General features: G+C 35.4%; 1 protein-coding gene across 5 annotated transcripts in view; it reads left to right on the top strand.

Moving 5' to 3' along the window:
• LOC138712324 (kinetochore-associated protein 1-like) overlaps nt 1–16,509 on the top strand; it is a 76,460-nt gene that overhangs the window by 50,413 nt on the left and 9,538 nt on the right. For all 5 annotated transcript variants that reach the window (XM_069843960.1, XM_069843961.1, XM_069843962.1 and 2 more), the window contains exons 19-24: nt 4,351–4,534; nt 4,622–4,810; nt 6,756–6,987; nt 9,554–9,665; nt 11,679–11,851; nt 16,240–16,323. In XM_069843960.1, the coding sequence (XP_069700061.1) occupies nt 4,351–4,534; nt 4,622–4,810; nt 6,756–6,987; nt 9,554–9,665; nt 11,679–11,851; nt 16,240–16,323 (974 nt within the window). The remainder of the gene's footprint in view (nt 1–4,350; nt 4,535–4,621; nt 4,811–6,755; nt 6,988–9,553; nt 9,666–11,678; nt 11,852–16,239; nt 16,324–16,509) is intronic.

Here is a 16,509-nt window from a genome sequence, read left to right as displayed (position 1 = left end):
CTTTCTTCCATTTTCTTCATTTCTTACTTGCTTTCTCCAGTTCTTCCTTTGTTTCTTTAATTCTTTCTTATTTTTTATCTCCCTTCTTTTACTGCTCTTCTTTCTTCCATTCTTTTTTTTTTATTTGGTTATTTAATGACGCTGTATCAACTACGAGGTTATTCAGCGTCGATGGGATTGGTGATGGCAAGATGAGACTGAGAATTTACCATAGATTACCTGACATTTGTCTTACAGTTGGAAAAACCGCGGAAAAAACCAATCCAGGTAATCAGTCCAACCCACACCTGAGCGCAACTCCAGATCGGCAGGCAAGCACCTTAGCCGACTAAGCTATGCCAGTGGCTCCATTCATATTAATCGTTTTTTCTTCTTTTCTCAGTGCCCTTGCTCATGTCTTTCATTTTTCCCCTTTTTATTTCCTCTTTCTGTTCCCTGCTTCTTTCCTTCGTTTCTTACTTTTCCCTTTTTCTCATTCCCATCTGTTGTTTTCTTTCATTAATTTTAACACCATTCCTTCTGTTTGTCTTTTTCTTTTCTTTTTATCTCTTTTTCTTTTTTCCTTCCTTTCATTTTTTCAGACTTGTTTCTTTAATTTACCTCTTCCTCAAAACACAATCTCTACTTCCGTTCTATTTAATTCCTTTAATATCCTACCATCAAACATAGGCTTAATAAACATTGACATCACAATGGAAATGTATATACAGTAAAACCCTGATAAGACGCTGTTCAAGGGGCCGGGTGTAAACCGCGAATTAACCGGGACCACGTATTAGGCAGGTATACTAATTTTGACTTATATACAGTATCTATTACATTTTTCTTTATTGAAATACATGATTCATGAAAAGTAATACAGTATTACTCCATAATGTAATTACTGTACTGTACGTCAAAGATGTTTACATTATGTGCTGTGCTTAATTCTTTCTAAAAAAAAAAAAAAAGTCATTTATAGTTGTTTGCCGTGTGCGTGTTCTCCAAGTCCTCATGTTTACCACACTTCAGTTTCCTGCGATTACATCCTCCCGACATCATAGCTGTAGTGATTGAGCCGCGATTTTTTATCATCATTCTTAATGTCGATGATGGGATTCCTAATGAGTCAGAGAGTTGTTTCTGATTAAGAGTACTGTTCTCATCGTACTTAAGTAAGATTTCCAATTTTTCCGACACGGAAAGGGCTTTTTGTTTAACACTTATTATAAATCACATTCACAGACACTTCAATACACTAAAGACAACAAATTGACCAGCAAAAATTTCCAGAATTTTATTATGGCCAAGTGAGGAATGCTGTTTGAGAGAGAGTGTTAGCAAGAGGGTGAAGTATTGTAACTGTATGTAGGCTTTAAGCACGCAGGTAAAGAGTCGAATAAGAGAGCGTAACAAGAGGGTGGAGTATACTAAGGTATGAAGTATTAAGGTTTAAATTGCAGGTAAAAGTCGAATACCAATACTTTTCTGGTTAATGGCACCAGTGAGTTCAGTGACCAAGGTGTTCCACTGCTGAAAATTACATCGAAAATATTCCACAAAATCAGCGTATTATGCGGGTCTTGAGCGCAACAAATGGGGTATTTTATAAAGGTGTTATATATGAAATGTACAGGGACCGGACAAAAAAAGCATATTACACAGGATAGCGTAATAAGCGGGCGTGTCTTATCGAGGTTTTACTGTAGATGATGCCTGTATGTACAGTAGAAACCCTATTATCCGTCATCCTGTTAATTAGTTGGTGGATAATCTGACTGTCTTTCCTGCCCTCTTTCTTTTTTTCTGCAGAAAAAAAAGTGTAGTCCTGTACATTGTTAGTGCGTATTTTTTCTAGAGAGAGTTATTACAGTCCTTTACCATTACACAGTATGTAGTAGGAATGCTTCGGGTGCCAGCAACAGAAATAGTTACTTGCGGGATGGGGTTTTTTTCCTAATGTGTAAAATAATCACTACCTGCTTTCAAAGAAATGACCCCAAGAACTTCCACACAAGCCGTCCAGTATATTCAGTTGTTCCTACTCCTTACCTCCTATACAAAATGTCTTCTACAAGTGTCAAAAGAAAATGTGCTGTGCTAAGTATGGAAAAAATTAAAACAGTTATTTATTATTTATTTATTTAACCTGGTAGAGATGAGGCCATCAGTCCTTCTCTTCCCCTCTACCAGGGGATTACAACTACAATATTAAGAATACAATTACAATTAATATTAAATTTACAAATACAATAAAAATCAAAGTACTAAAAGATTAACTGATTAATAAAAGCTAGACAGTTTATTGTAAAAGTTAAGAAGAGAGAAGCATTTCTTTTATTGATTAAGTAAAAATTAAACCTACTCTACGCAGCAAGAAAATGCTTAATAAGCTTGCTTTTGAACACTACTAAATTCCGACAGTCTTTGATGTCATTGGGTAGGGTATTCCACAAGCATGAGAGCAAGATTGTGTATGATGATGATGAATACGATGATGTCTTATGTGTTGGTATGGCTAGTATGCGGCTATTTTGTGTGCGGGTAAAAAGATTATGATATAACTGAAACAGGAGGCAAGGTAGGTAGGTGTTTAAGTGTGAAGGACTTGAAAAAGGAGAACAAGAGAATGAAAATTTCTACGTTCATTAAGCCGTAGCCAGTTTAGAGTTTGGAAGGATGGGATAATGTGGTCAGCGCGATGGTTTGGGAAAGAAGAAACTGTTTTTTGCACCATAAGAAAGAAATTTAATTACAAACGTGTATAGGAGGAGAAGAGGAAGAATGAAAACAATATCTCTGCTTGTAGCTGAGGGACACTCCATGTCAAGAAATATAAGTCATCATGACATTGTTTAGTCAACACATAGTGGTTAGTAACGAAACATGTGGAAGAATATGTTTTTAAGATGGAGTGTACCATGGCATGATAAGAAGGAAGTGTTACGACTATGTGGCCTGACCTGTGCGACCCAGCCCGCCAGTAGTGTTGAGTAACTCGCTCGTAGTCTATCTACTTACTTTTTGGAAGGGTCAAAATCCCTGAATCAAGCTGTCAGGGCCAAAATCCCTGAATCAAGCTGTCAGGGCCAAAATCCCTGAATCAAGCTGTCAGAGGTCTGCATCAGACGTTTTCGCTCGAGCGCCAAGTAGTTCATAGCATAATCCAATAGGTAGCGCACATGCATGATGGGTAAAATTGTCGCGAGCGATAAATCCTCGAACGGTATAAGCCGAGCGTTAGGCATTTGTTCTTGTTACAGTGATGAACTGTGTAATAACATCATAGATGTTTGTCATTTCAAAATTTTTCAGTGTTTAACTAACCTCTCCATAGTACAACTATAAAACTTGCTTTAAAATGTACCGGTAATATAAATGTTGTAGGTAAATGTTTTTCCCCCCCAAGCAGACAGGAGTGATTTTGTTTTTGCCACATCTGATAGATGTTATTGGATGTAAATGTAATTATTATAAATGGAGAACACAATCACGATAATGCAAGAACCGCATCAAGTGTTCTAGTAATAATAATAATCTCTAATAATTAGTATATCAATCTTTGAGTCTGTAACAGTTGTGCAGCATGATTATTCGTTTTATTATATTTTCTGTGATGTTATCTCTGTACTAATATTGTTATTAATCTACTGCTATATCAATAATATTTTGTAAAAGTTTCTACATTGTCGCAGTATATAGGCGGAACACTATGTATGGATCTATCATATTATATATGTGGTAAATCAAATATTGAATAATTATTAATTAGCAATAATGACTGTATATCAAAGTTTTTCATACTATCTTATTTATAACTTCATGTTACTGTTTTGGTACATTCCATTAGGCTGTTCCACTAACGTTTGTCATAAATGCAGAAAATAAAGCCTTATTTTTACCGTGTGAGCAAAGCATATGTGTATCTTATCTGTCGCCTTCCATACAAGATAAGGCGTGTCGGTGAGATGACCTTGTACTGTGCTTCTATTTATTACGAGCATATCACGACTGATCTTATCTCGCTCGAGGGTGTGGCATTCGACCGAGTTCAAGCGAGCGATTTAACTCCAATGCAGCACTCTGCAAGCTGTACTTCCTCTTCTTGCCACTAAACCTTCTTTTTTTCCCCTTTCGTCTTTCTTGCGCCCCTTAACCTTGGCCAGCTGTTGACTCGCATTCCTTTTTTCCTCTCACTGACACCACAAATGCCTCCATTATCACTCTCACTCTCTTGACACACTTCACTTCTACTATAACCTTGTGGTAATTTTAAAGTTATTTTGTAAATAAATCGTGATAAATACAAGAATTTTTTCAATAGTAAAAATTGTTTCAAAGAATAAAAGAGAAAAATAATGCTTTGTGCAGACATAAATCGTGCAGTAAGAGAGTTGGCAGACCTGCACAAGTTGGCCTACATCAAGTTCTGCATAGGGCAGCTTCACCAGTGGCTTCAACCAGCTGCTACCACCCAGCCTGGCAACCTAGATGACACCTTTGTCTCAAGTCCAGTTAAACAAGATTATGGTGACGATGATGACAATCTGTACAGGTATTATCTTGACAATTACCAAAATACGCTGTCTCATTTTCATACAAGAAGAGAAATAAAGATGATGCTGTAAAATATGTTTCACAGGGCTTGTTACATCCTGCAGTCTGCTGATGGAGACTTGTTCATCACACACTTGGTGAATCTGGTCTTGAAGCCTCGTCCAGGTGAAGAATGCTTCACAACTGTGCGGCTGAGGGCATTGCAATGTCTGATGACTGTCATACCTATAGATAAACTTGAAAAAATTACTGGAAAATGTGCTGACGACATCAGGTAACACTTCATCCTTCCTTTTCTTCGAAAACTTCTCTTTGCATCCTTTCATTTTCTCTTGTTACTGTTTCTTCTCTTCTTCCTTTTACGTTTTCTTCGTTCTGTATTAGAGTCCAATCACATATTGCGTTTTTGTGGGTACCATTAAAATGCTTCTGCCTAATATAACGTCATTTATGGGTTCAAACATTTCCTCCTAAAATGCCACTCCTATACTGGCAGATAATAAAGCTGAGAACTGTGATAGCTCCGGAAAAAGCGCTGTGACAGATGATGGCGAATTCGGCACAGTGTGATTTTTGTGTTCAGCTGATTCTAGGCAATTGTGAATGTTTTCGAGTTATCCCGAATATAATCGAATTATATAACAACACTTGGTTTGCTACCACAATATGAATGCAATATAATTAAAATAGTTTTTATATTATTAATAGCTGCATTTAGATTGGCAACAGGCCATGATTGTTTGGCCAAACACCTGCATAGAATTGGAATATGTCAGTCCCCTAACTGCCCATTGTGCAACTCAAACCAAGAAATGGATTCGAAACACCTCAAAATCTGTGCTTCAGTGGCTGACCGTGATAATATCTTTGAAAAATATTGGAGTGCAAGAGGTCAAATGACTTTATTGTCAAATGCCTGGCATTAGAAAACAACAACATATTATTAATACACGAAAGAAAATGAGTTTTTTACGTTTCCATATAAAATTGGTTTTGTATGTCAAGTAAATTACGTAAAAAGAACTTAATGAGTAAATTATCTTGCCAGCCCTGGCTACAACTGATCCAGACACAGGTATTTCATAGTACAGTTTGTTTTAATTCCCTGAAATTCTACAAGAGCCAAACAGCAGTTCCTGAGGTATTTACATCTGACATCCTACTGAACACATTGCAGTAGGCTTAGACTTTACAGCATGTGATGATTATGATGATTATTATGATGGTGATGATGATGATGATGATGAAGAATCAATCTTCTTAATGTATCCATCTGTTTGTTGACAACATAAAGTCCACTATAGTCCACTGTAGTCTATTCAGTTGTTTTTCACGAGAAATAAGGTGTATTTTGATCGGTTTACAATTATAGATGCCTGTTGCTAGTAGCCAGAGTTGGGGTGTAGTCAATATATACTGCAGAGCTGTGTCTTCTGCAACTGGTACTGATCATTTTAATTGACTTCTTTTATGGTTTACGGATGGAGAGTATAGAAGATCTTCATCATGATTATTACACCACAGACAAGTAGGATTATCAGAAATGTGAAATTGAGTGACGATGTGACCTGTTCTGGCTCTTGTTAAAAATGTTTGAACATGTCTGAGCAAGTTTTTGTACATTTCCAGGTCATTTGGTTTCTTTTGTACAGACTGTAAAATTTTTCCTTTGTACCCCTCTTGTGGTTACTCACCTTGTCGTGGTGAGGGGGCTTAAACTTGTTGTTTAAGCTAACAAGTAACAAAGAAGTACCCACATAAGCTGCATTAACACCAACGCTGCCCCACTATATTTTTCACTGCTTATGATTCATGGAGTCCCTCAGTGTAAAATTCTCCGGAGGCAAAATAGTCCCTCAAACGGATCTCCGGATAGGGACTGCACTGAGAGATGCGTACTAAAGTAGTTATTTGGAACACCAAAAGTCACACTGTTCAGTCAATCAGAGCCAAGTTTAATATTGAAAAGAACCATATAACGAGACAAAGAGGCAAATATAATACCAAAAGGATTAAAGTATGGTGTCAGTCCAATGCAGATGCAAAATCCATTCTCTGTAATATGATGATGATGATGACGATGACGACGACGACGATGATGTATTGTAATATTATAAATCTAGTGTATAATTACAGCATGTCTTTGGAACATGCAGAGATGCATGTTGGCTGTTTCTCTTCAGTCGTCTTGTATAAATTATCATGTGTCTGATGTCCAGGCAGCTGTGGAGGAGTCTGAGGTACACGAGCACCTTAGAGCAGCTGGGGTTGCCATACTCAGTGGAAATGTTTGAGTCATGCAATAAGGTGGAGCTCATCGGAGGCATCTGGAGGCTGCAGCACAGCAATCCACAGGCTCTTGTGCTTCTAGCCCGTCTCTGTGTGGAGTTTAACATTCAGCAGCAGGACATCTGGGTGTCACTCCTTAAGCAGATGACCAAATATGGCATGGTGAGTCCAAGCTATCAGAAGGTACAATTCCAGAGAGATTCTGGGGAATTATCGAGTTCTTCTAGCAAAAGTAACGCAACTTGGGATTCAGTGAATATGCTGATGATAAGTAGTATCCTAAAGCAGCATTTATTCCTTAGCATCTCCTAGTGTGTTTATTTTTCAGTAATGTTCTCAGGAAGGTCAGTTTTAATTAGTGGTTTTATTGATTCCCTTGAGAGTATGTCATTTACTGAAAGTATCTTTTGAGGTGTATAATTATAATTCTGAGGTAAAATTTAGCTATAATATTGGAATGATATTTTTTGCTTATTAAATTTTGAAGTATTGATAAGTTGATGTGAAGGATGTGGCAATGTAATGTTTTAAATTTAAGTGTAAGTTTTCTGTCCTTTGCTGATGTATGTATCTAGACTAGACTGCATTTCTTAAGGCTGTTAGCTTCTATATGCACCGTAGCATTTCTGGTATGTGACGTCACAAGTTTGTACAATAGAACTAATCAGAATCAGTCTATAACAAGCACTTCCCGAGTTCGTTTGTTCACGTGCGAGTGTTTCAATACATTGAATAAGTAAAACTAACATTTACTGTGTGTGTAAGGTAAATAAATGGAAGAAGAGACTGTAAAAAGATAAGTATTACACAAGCAGGCGCGGAAAATAGTGTTTAAGGTGTATAATTGTTTTAAAAACGTTTACGAGCAGAACTCTGCCGGCCATCTTGATGCTGGCAACAATGTTGCCAACATGCAAGGAACGACTGCAGAAGCATGTGGTGTGGGATTGAGAACCGTGCAAAGAATATTGTTAGTGAATGAAACAGGGTTTGTTTGGTGTCATGCTTACAGTAATCAATGGCTAAGATCATTATTGTCTTTTGATAATTTTAATTCTCTCCGCTATTTGTATTGCACGTGCTTGTGAAGTACGAAGTGGCAATGTTGTACACGCCTTGCTCTATCTGTCTCGACGTAAACACTAGCAGACAACCGCCTTCCGAATTGCCGTCGACTCTAGTGGTTCTTTGTTTAACTCCATCTCCATAGCATGTATTGATATAGTCTGTGGACAACTGAGACTTATGCTGAATATACTGTTTTCTAGCTAGTGTGTATATTTGTCAGTATACCTTGGTATAGTGGAGTTTAATGTACTGGAGGATTTGGCTTTTGCAGACAATATCTGTTTACTTTCGCATAGTTTTGAAGATATCCAAAGAAAAATTAAAAATTTAGCACACATAGAAATAAATATAGAGAAAACTGAGGAAATGAGATTTAATAGTAAACAAGCTGACAAATTCTCAATAAATAACAAATATACTAGTAGTGATGAGGAATTCACATATTTGGGAATTGTGATCAGCAAAGATGATGAAGCCATTGAGGATGTTATAAATAGAATAAATAAAACTAATCTTTGACAAAATTGTATCCAATCTGGAAATCAAGTTCCATATAAAGATGTACTAAATTGAAGATCCTCAATAGTAACATCAAGTCAATTTTGTTATATCGTTGTGAAACCTGGAAGACAAGTAAAATTATTGAAAATAAATTGCAAGTATTCATACGAAGAATACTAAAAATCAGATGGCCAGAAAAAATTACAAAGGTCTATGGGGAAAAAACTATCATAAAAGAAATTAAATTATAAATACCCAGTACTTATGGGTAATAACGAGAAACGAAAATTGAATAGAATAGGACGCACTTTAAGGAAAGGCAATGAATCTGTTGAAAATAATCCTCAAGGGAATGCAGAAAAAGGAAAACCAATTAAAATAAAATGTTTACAAACCCAAATTGATAGTTTATAAAATCAACATAAATAATACTAATATCTAATAAGAAATTATAAAAATAAGGCCAAAACAAATATGGAGACGAACAGTTATTGAGGAAATAACGAAAGAAAAAAACATGGAAGGAGGTGAAGAAACTGGTGCAGAATAAGATCTGTTGGAGACATTTTGTCAATGTCCTGTGTTCCTCCTAGCTCCTAGCAGATAAAGGAGATGATGATGATGATGATGGTGTATTTGCCAGTACTCCTCAAATTTCATACGCATGTATTATATTTGATTGGATGTACATATTATCTCTCTAGTCCAAGAGGACATTAAATAGATAATTACAATAATAATTGTAGTTATCCTATTATCTCAAAAGAGTCTCTTTATTTAAAAAGGTATTAAACAAATGATTACAGTTCCTCTCAAAATGTAGACTTTCACGGCCGGCATCAATGTGGTGAGTGTTTTCCAAGCTAGAGGCTGTGGTCTACTAGCGATGTTACGACCAGACATTTCATCAACAGCTGTGTAACATTGCCAGTAGAATGCTTCTTAGCCCAGAAAAACTCACCCCAATTATAGTCATTGTTATTATTTTGGCATCTCTGCATAACACATTTGTTTGTTAAATGATTGCTATTAGAAGTACAATTATCTTATTGTCTCTTAGAACTGCATGAATGGAAGTAAGATTAAACGAATAATCACCTCTGTCAATGGACAGGGTGTTAAGTATTACCAATCACGCACATATATTTCTTTTCTGCAGGTTCAAGACTTGGAAGCAGTATTGCTGCATCTTGAAGACATTGGCTGCATAATAAGTAGTGCAGAGTATGTTCGTGCTTGGGAAGTGGTGCTGCTCAGTCCCTTCAAGAATGGTATGTTATAAAAACGAAATTCTTTAATCACATAATTCATTCCTTTCGTTATTTCAATGAAGCATCAAATGGAAACATGGTGGCCAGCCAGTGGCAGCTGCTCACTTCAAGAAGTGGTTGTTCGGCACTCTTTGTTTGCATTAATGATAAACGTGACAAAAATATCGTCAGCTTACAAGTAAAACATGTTAAGTAAGAAATATTATGTCTGAGAAAAAAGCGTTTTGAAATCTCTTGAAAAAACTGAATCTTCAAAATATTATTTTTAGTAAGTTGTTCCGCTTTATGTGTATTTAATTGTCAAATTCTAAGTTTAGACATGTACATTATATAGGCCTTTTTCTCAGAAGTAATATTTGCGATTTAATGTATTTTACTTGTAAACCGACGATATATTGAAGTGATTTTGTAGTATCTTGACGAATCATATGATTGTGGTTAATGAAGCACTGATGATATTTTCACGAATTACAGCTACAAGTATTGTTTGAAGCGAAATTCGGAGATTAGATGTTAAAACAAGAGAAGCAAAAAAGTTCCAATATTACAAAAATACAGTTAAACCTCGATAGGATGCACCCGCTTATTATGCTATCCCGTGTAATACGCTTTTTTGTCCGGTCCCTGCACATTTCATATATAACGCCTTTATAAAATACCCCGTTTGTTGTGCTCAAGTCCCGCATAATACACTTTTTTTGTGGAATATTTTCAATGTAATTTTCAGCAGTGTACTGTAACAGCAATGAAACATCTTGGACATTGAGCTCACCGGTGCCATTAACCTGAAAAGTATTACTATTCGACCCTTTACCTGCACATTTAAACCTTCATACTTCATACCTTAGTATACCCCACCCTCTTGTTACGCTCTCTTATTCGACTCTTTACCTGTGCTTAAAGCTTACATACAGTTACAATACCTCACCCTCTTGCTAACCCTCTCTCTCAAACAGCATTCCTCACTCGGCCGTAATAAAATTCTGGAAATTTTTGTTGGGCAGTTTGTTGTCCTTTAGTGTATTGAAGTGTCTGTGAATGTGATTACAATGACAATGAATGTTAAACAAAAAGCGCTTTCTGTGTCGGAAAAATTGGAAATCTTACGAAAGTACGATGAGAACAGTACTCTTACTCAGAAACAACTCTCTGATTCATTAGGAATCCCATCATCAATATTATGAACGATAATAAAAAATCGCGACTCAATCACTACAGTTGCGACGTCATCGGGAGGATACAATCGCAGAAACTGAAGTGTGGTAAATATGAGGACTTGGAGAACACGCACACGGCAAACAACTATAAGTGACTTTTTTCCAAAAGTATTAAGTACAGTACATATTGTAAATGTCTTTGACGTACAGTACAGTAATTACATAATGGAGTAATACTATATTACTTTTCATGAATCATGTATTTCAATAAATAAAAATGCTAATAGATACTGTATATAAGTCAGAATTAGTATACCCGCCTAATACGCGGTCCTGGTTAATACGTGGTTTACACGCGGTACCTTGAACAGCGTCTTACCAGGGTTTTACTGTATTTCAGTTTTCAATCATATGACTTATCATGTATTACAAGTATTAATAACTACTAATACATGTTATTTTGTGAAGAATATTATGAACGTTACATGGTTTACGATATCTAATATAGAATATTCACTCCCATGGTAGATCATTAATTTGTGTGTACAATGTTGATTCTTGATTCATGAGCTTATGCGAAGAGTGCTTTGTACTATGAAGAGAGATTAATTTTGAGTTCATAATGTGTTTTTGAAATACTAATTTATCAAATTCTCTGTGATATGGTTTTATTTGTGCATAAAATTCATGTTACATGCTGTCATTTAGTCAGGCAGGTTTCACTCATGTCTAATCTTCACTCTCATTTTAATTTTTTTGTGGAACTGGTCTTATAAGTGGTTTCGTCCTTATAAGAATTAGATTAAATATTTACCGTGGAGATGTTTTCACCTACATCCTGGTCTCTGTGTTCCAGGTGAGGAAGACGACAAGTGCTTGCACAGTTTGATATTGCTTCAGTCCTGTCCAGTCCTGAGAAGCATTAACTTGAAGAAGCTTGTTGAACGCTGTCTGCAGATGGACAGGCCTCATATGGCAGCTGTGCTCTTGCCATGTTTAAGTGGAGAAGAGTTGAATGTTGTGAAACAGGTGAATAATCTGTCCTTTCAGTTCTATTTCTAACCTGTACTGAGAGATGCAGCGAAATTTGAGGTATTTGGAAAAAAATTTTTGTTTTTTCCATAAAAAGTCAAATTATTTCTCTATCCACACATCACACATTTTAAATCCTCAGTGGACATTTTCAAAAGACATGCACATTCTCCACTACATGCTTTTCTCACTGTTTTCTCAGTTCTTTATTTTTATAGCATTTTGCTATGTATAAAATGCTTTTGCGATTTAGTTTGTATGTGAATCACTTGAAAAGTTTTGAGAATGTTGTAAGAAGTACAAGGATTAAAATTTTGCTCTGGGTTCTTAAGTCCATTGAATTTTAGTATAACTTTTTGATAAAGTGAATTACAATAATGATTTTAATTAATAAAAATTAAAATTTGTGGACTGTAAAATTTACATACTGTACTACAGAATGCAGATAGAGTCTCTTGGATCAGTGGCCAGAGAAGCATGATCGGTATTCAGGTCTTACATCATTTTAAAAGAATGTCAGATATTGGAAAAATTATAATAAACAAAACAGTCATCCAGAATTCACCCATTGTTCCAAGCTTTAAGGTACGGTCACATGTTGCTACTCTTGCTGTCGTGTTCACACTTAAGCCAAAAGTAGCGCGCTGCACACTACTTTTCGTGCTGTGCAACCCGAGCGCTGCAAAAGTTGCAACTGGAGATTGCAAGTCTTTTCACACACAAGGCGCTACTTTTGCAGCCACAGCCTCGCTGCAGCTTTCCATCTCCATGTTGATTCTTCAATATAGATTTTGTGGTTATATTCGCATTAGAGTAACTATTATTTGCTTTTCTGCCCTAACTAGTATCAAATACTCTACAATGATAATACCGGAAAGTTCACGGTAAGAGTGGTGAATGACTCACCAGTGCTATCTAGCGGCAGGGATTGTAGGCAGCGAGGATGACATGACGAATGGCGCGTTGAACTGTGATATGAGCTTTGTTCTTCAACAAACACATGATGTCCTAAGGATTATTCTCATTATAGTTCTAGCCTATCCAATGTCAGTTAAATGTGGAAATGTTTGTTCTATATTTTGTGAAAACTATGCCTAGCAAAATATGTTAGATCTTTCTTCAGATTTCCAAAAGATAGAGATTGGGAGTATTCATGTAAACACTAGTAGAATATTACTTTTCTGTTATATGATGATGATGATGATGATGATGATGATTATGATTATTATTATTATATTATTATTATTATTATTATTATTATTGTTGTTGTTGTTGTTTGAGAATAAGGTGCTTAGGAAAATATTTGGGGCTAAGCGGGATGAAGTTACAGGAGAATGGAGAAAGTTACACAACACAGAACTGCACGCATTGTATAAGCACCTGACATAATTAGGAACATTAAATCCAGACGTTTGAGATGGGCAGGGCATGTAGCACGTATGGGCGAATCCAGAAATGCATATAGAGTGTTAGTTGGGAGACCGGAGGGAAAAAGACCTTTAGGGAGGCCGAGACGTAGGTGGGAGGATAATATTAAAATGGATTTGAGGGGGTGGGGTATGATGATAGAGACTGGATTAATCTTGCACAGGATAGGGACCGCTGGCAGGCTTATGTGAGGGCGGCAATGAACCTTTGGGTTCCTTAAAAGCCATTTGTAAGTAAGTATTATTATTATGATGATTATTATTATTATTATTATTATTATTATTATTATTATTACTGTTTCTACTACCGGTACTACAGTTATTTGCTTTTGTCTTTTAGGTGCGCCAAGCTCATATAGACAGACGGTATTTAATGAGATTTACTAGGGCGTGTCAGCTACTATCACTATTTGCGTCCTTATCTAAACCTCTTTAAAAAACAAAACACAAACAATATCATAAGCAAAATGCGAGCACTAACTAAAAATGCTGTCAACAGTTCTAGACGAAACGTTTAAAATTAGAGAGATAGAATACCGTATGTTATGTACAAAAATCACAGAACATTTTCAGATTACTTTTGATTATCGGACTTCAATAACCATAATTCGAAACATTAGAGTAAATAAAAATAGAGTGTAATAAATTGGAAAAGTATACCGAAGTTTCGAATCAGTCGTAGAGCTGTTAATTTTTAATACTCTGTTTTTAATAAGAGAGTGAAGATAATAGATTTTCCTCCACTGAATTTAACAGCTCCTTCTTCCGAAAATATGAGTCAAAATCAAAGCACAATGAAAGAATCGCGAATGTCCCAAATAAACATATTAGATCTTGCATCGAGAAAGCTATGGGTTTTCTTATATTAGACAGAAACGACAGACCATACTCCTCCATCGTATAATTAGATTATGCATTAGCAATGACATATTCTTTGTGTTAACTGAAACAGTTACTAAACTGCATAAATCTACTTTAAATTGTTCATATAAAATACAATTTCTTTATAGTTTCTCCGTATAAAAAATTGAAAGTCTTTACTTTTTTAAATCCAAATAGTGTGTCTTGAGATGCATAACAAAAATGTGTATTGTTGATTTTGTAAAGAAAGTGGACTCATGTTTTTTCATAATAAGTGATTCAGGTAGTTATTCGGACAAATAATTTGCCTAGTCCTACATTTTAAAGTCATTATTAATATTTCACTAAATTAAGATCATTTTTTTTACGATGCAAGAAATCCTAAAAAATAAAAAATGGCTTAAGTGGAAATGACAGCTCTGAACACAGCATGTCCAAATGCCGATTTAATTAAAAATGTTCAAGATGATGAATTCATTAGTCACAAATGTACTTAAAAAGAAGGAAATGGGGAACCGATATTCCAGTTACGATAAAAGTTTTGCCGCAACATTCCATTAATGTTCACCTCAAGGCTAAAGATTTCTAAGAATTAAATTATGTTTACCAACAGTTAGATCTCTCAAAAATTGACTTCACGAATTTGGTATAGGCCCGGTATAAATCGTACCATTCTACAATTAATTATTAAAAATGAAATCCGATATTCTACCACTGAGTGAAAAAGTTGTAACTATTATTGTTGAAGATAAAAGGTCTTTGAAGGAAAACAACTTATAATGCTAAAACAGACACTTTCAGAGATTCGTTGAATTAGGTATAGATAGGCATAATCAACAAACTTCAACCGACGTAAAAATTTCAGAAGTACCATTTGCAAATCAAGCACTGGTTTTCATTATTCGAGAAATGTGCAAACTTTTAAAGCAAACTACGTATAATTTATTTTCTATCAAAAGGTACCATGCCTGGAGAGATTTTAAAATCACATCTGCTTGATGTAAAAAATACCGGTAAAATACAAAATACAGGCTTTATCCCTAAAGCAGCGACTGTGCCAGTATCTTCACTGACAAACATTTCAGTGTGTTAATAAATTGTTACATCAAAAATAAAATGGATAACCATTAGCCAAGGAACGAAATACGCGATGTATGAAAGTTTCTAATGTCATGCACAACTAAATCATTTGAAAATACGAGAATTGTCTCATTTCATTTCTGTTCCAATAACTTTGTAACTGCTTATTAATTTAAAATATTGTGAACCTTGTGACTCTAAATAAAACTATTGATTTGCATTTTTTATTGACATCAAATGCACACCTCTCCGTTTTTCCTCACGTAACCTAGCACGCCTCAAGGAGAGTGTAAACAATCCAAGCCGCTAGATAGCACCACAGTCACTTTTCGCCGCCGCTTGCAATGCTAAACAGGCAAGCTTTCCAGTATTAGTGTTATAGAGTATTTGCTAGTATTAAAAAATTGGCATTATTTTTACTATAAAGCTATTAAAAAACGCCTATATACTTAAATGATAACCAACAGCATATTCTCGTAATCAATGTTGGCAACCGTCCTGTTTGAAACTACTTTACGGAAAATTATCTGAAATTTGCCTTACGGTTGGGGAAAACCTCGGAAAAAACCAACCAGGTAATCGGCCCAAACAGGAATTGAACCCACTCTCAAATGCAACTCTGGATCGGTAGGCAAGTGCCTTAACCGACAAAGCTACACTGGTGGCTATATTTTAATGTTTGATGTGATGAAAATAAATGATTTGTAACTGTTACTAAATGTACAACACAGTCAGAGTATATTTGCTGATGATATTCTTTTTTTTAATTTTCTCTTCCTCTTTCGCTTTCTCCATGTTTATTTTTCTTCCCTATTTTCTCCACTTACCTTATCCCATTTCTTTCTTTTGTTCTTCTTATACTCTCTCTCTTCTGCCCCTCCTTTCCTCCTTTCCCTCTTCATCATTCTTTTTCTATTAACATATGCGTATAGAACTATCACTACTTGATGTTACCTACCACAGTAGTTTGTAATTTAATTCTTTCTTCTGATTCATTTAATTTATTTCTTGTTTTAGAAAGTTACACAATTAAAAGATGTTGGTGAACTAATGAAAGATTTACAAAGCCTTATGATGAAAGGTGTTTTGATAGCTGCGAAGGTAAGTGTATTGGAGTTTTAGACATCATAATTGTTGTTTTTGTTTACTGTTACTTAACAATTCATATAATATTCAATTTCCTATCCACCTCCCTATCATCCAGTAATAACAACACTGAGTAGAACATAAACTCGATGTTCTGTATAATTGCTTTGTCAGATGCATACCAGTTTACTTGCTTTTTTT

Source organism: Periplaneta americana, chromosome 13 (assembly GCF_040183065.1).
Source record: "Periplaneta americana isolate PAMFEO1 chromosome 13, P.americana_PAMFEO1_priV1, whole genome shotgun sequence".
In the NCBI taxonomy this organism is placed as follows: Eukaryota; Metazoa; Arthropoda; class Insecta; order Blattodea; family Blattidae; genus Periplaneta; species Periplaneta americana.
The sequence above is the reverse complement of the archived record's forward strand: the minus strand, read 5'-3'. Positions and strand labels throughout refer to the sequence as shown.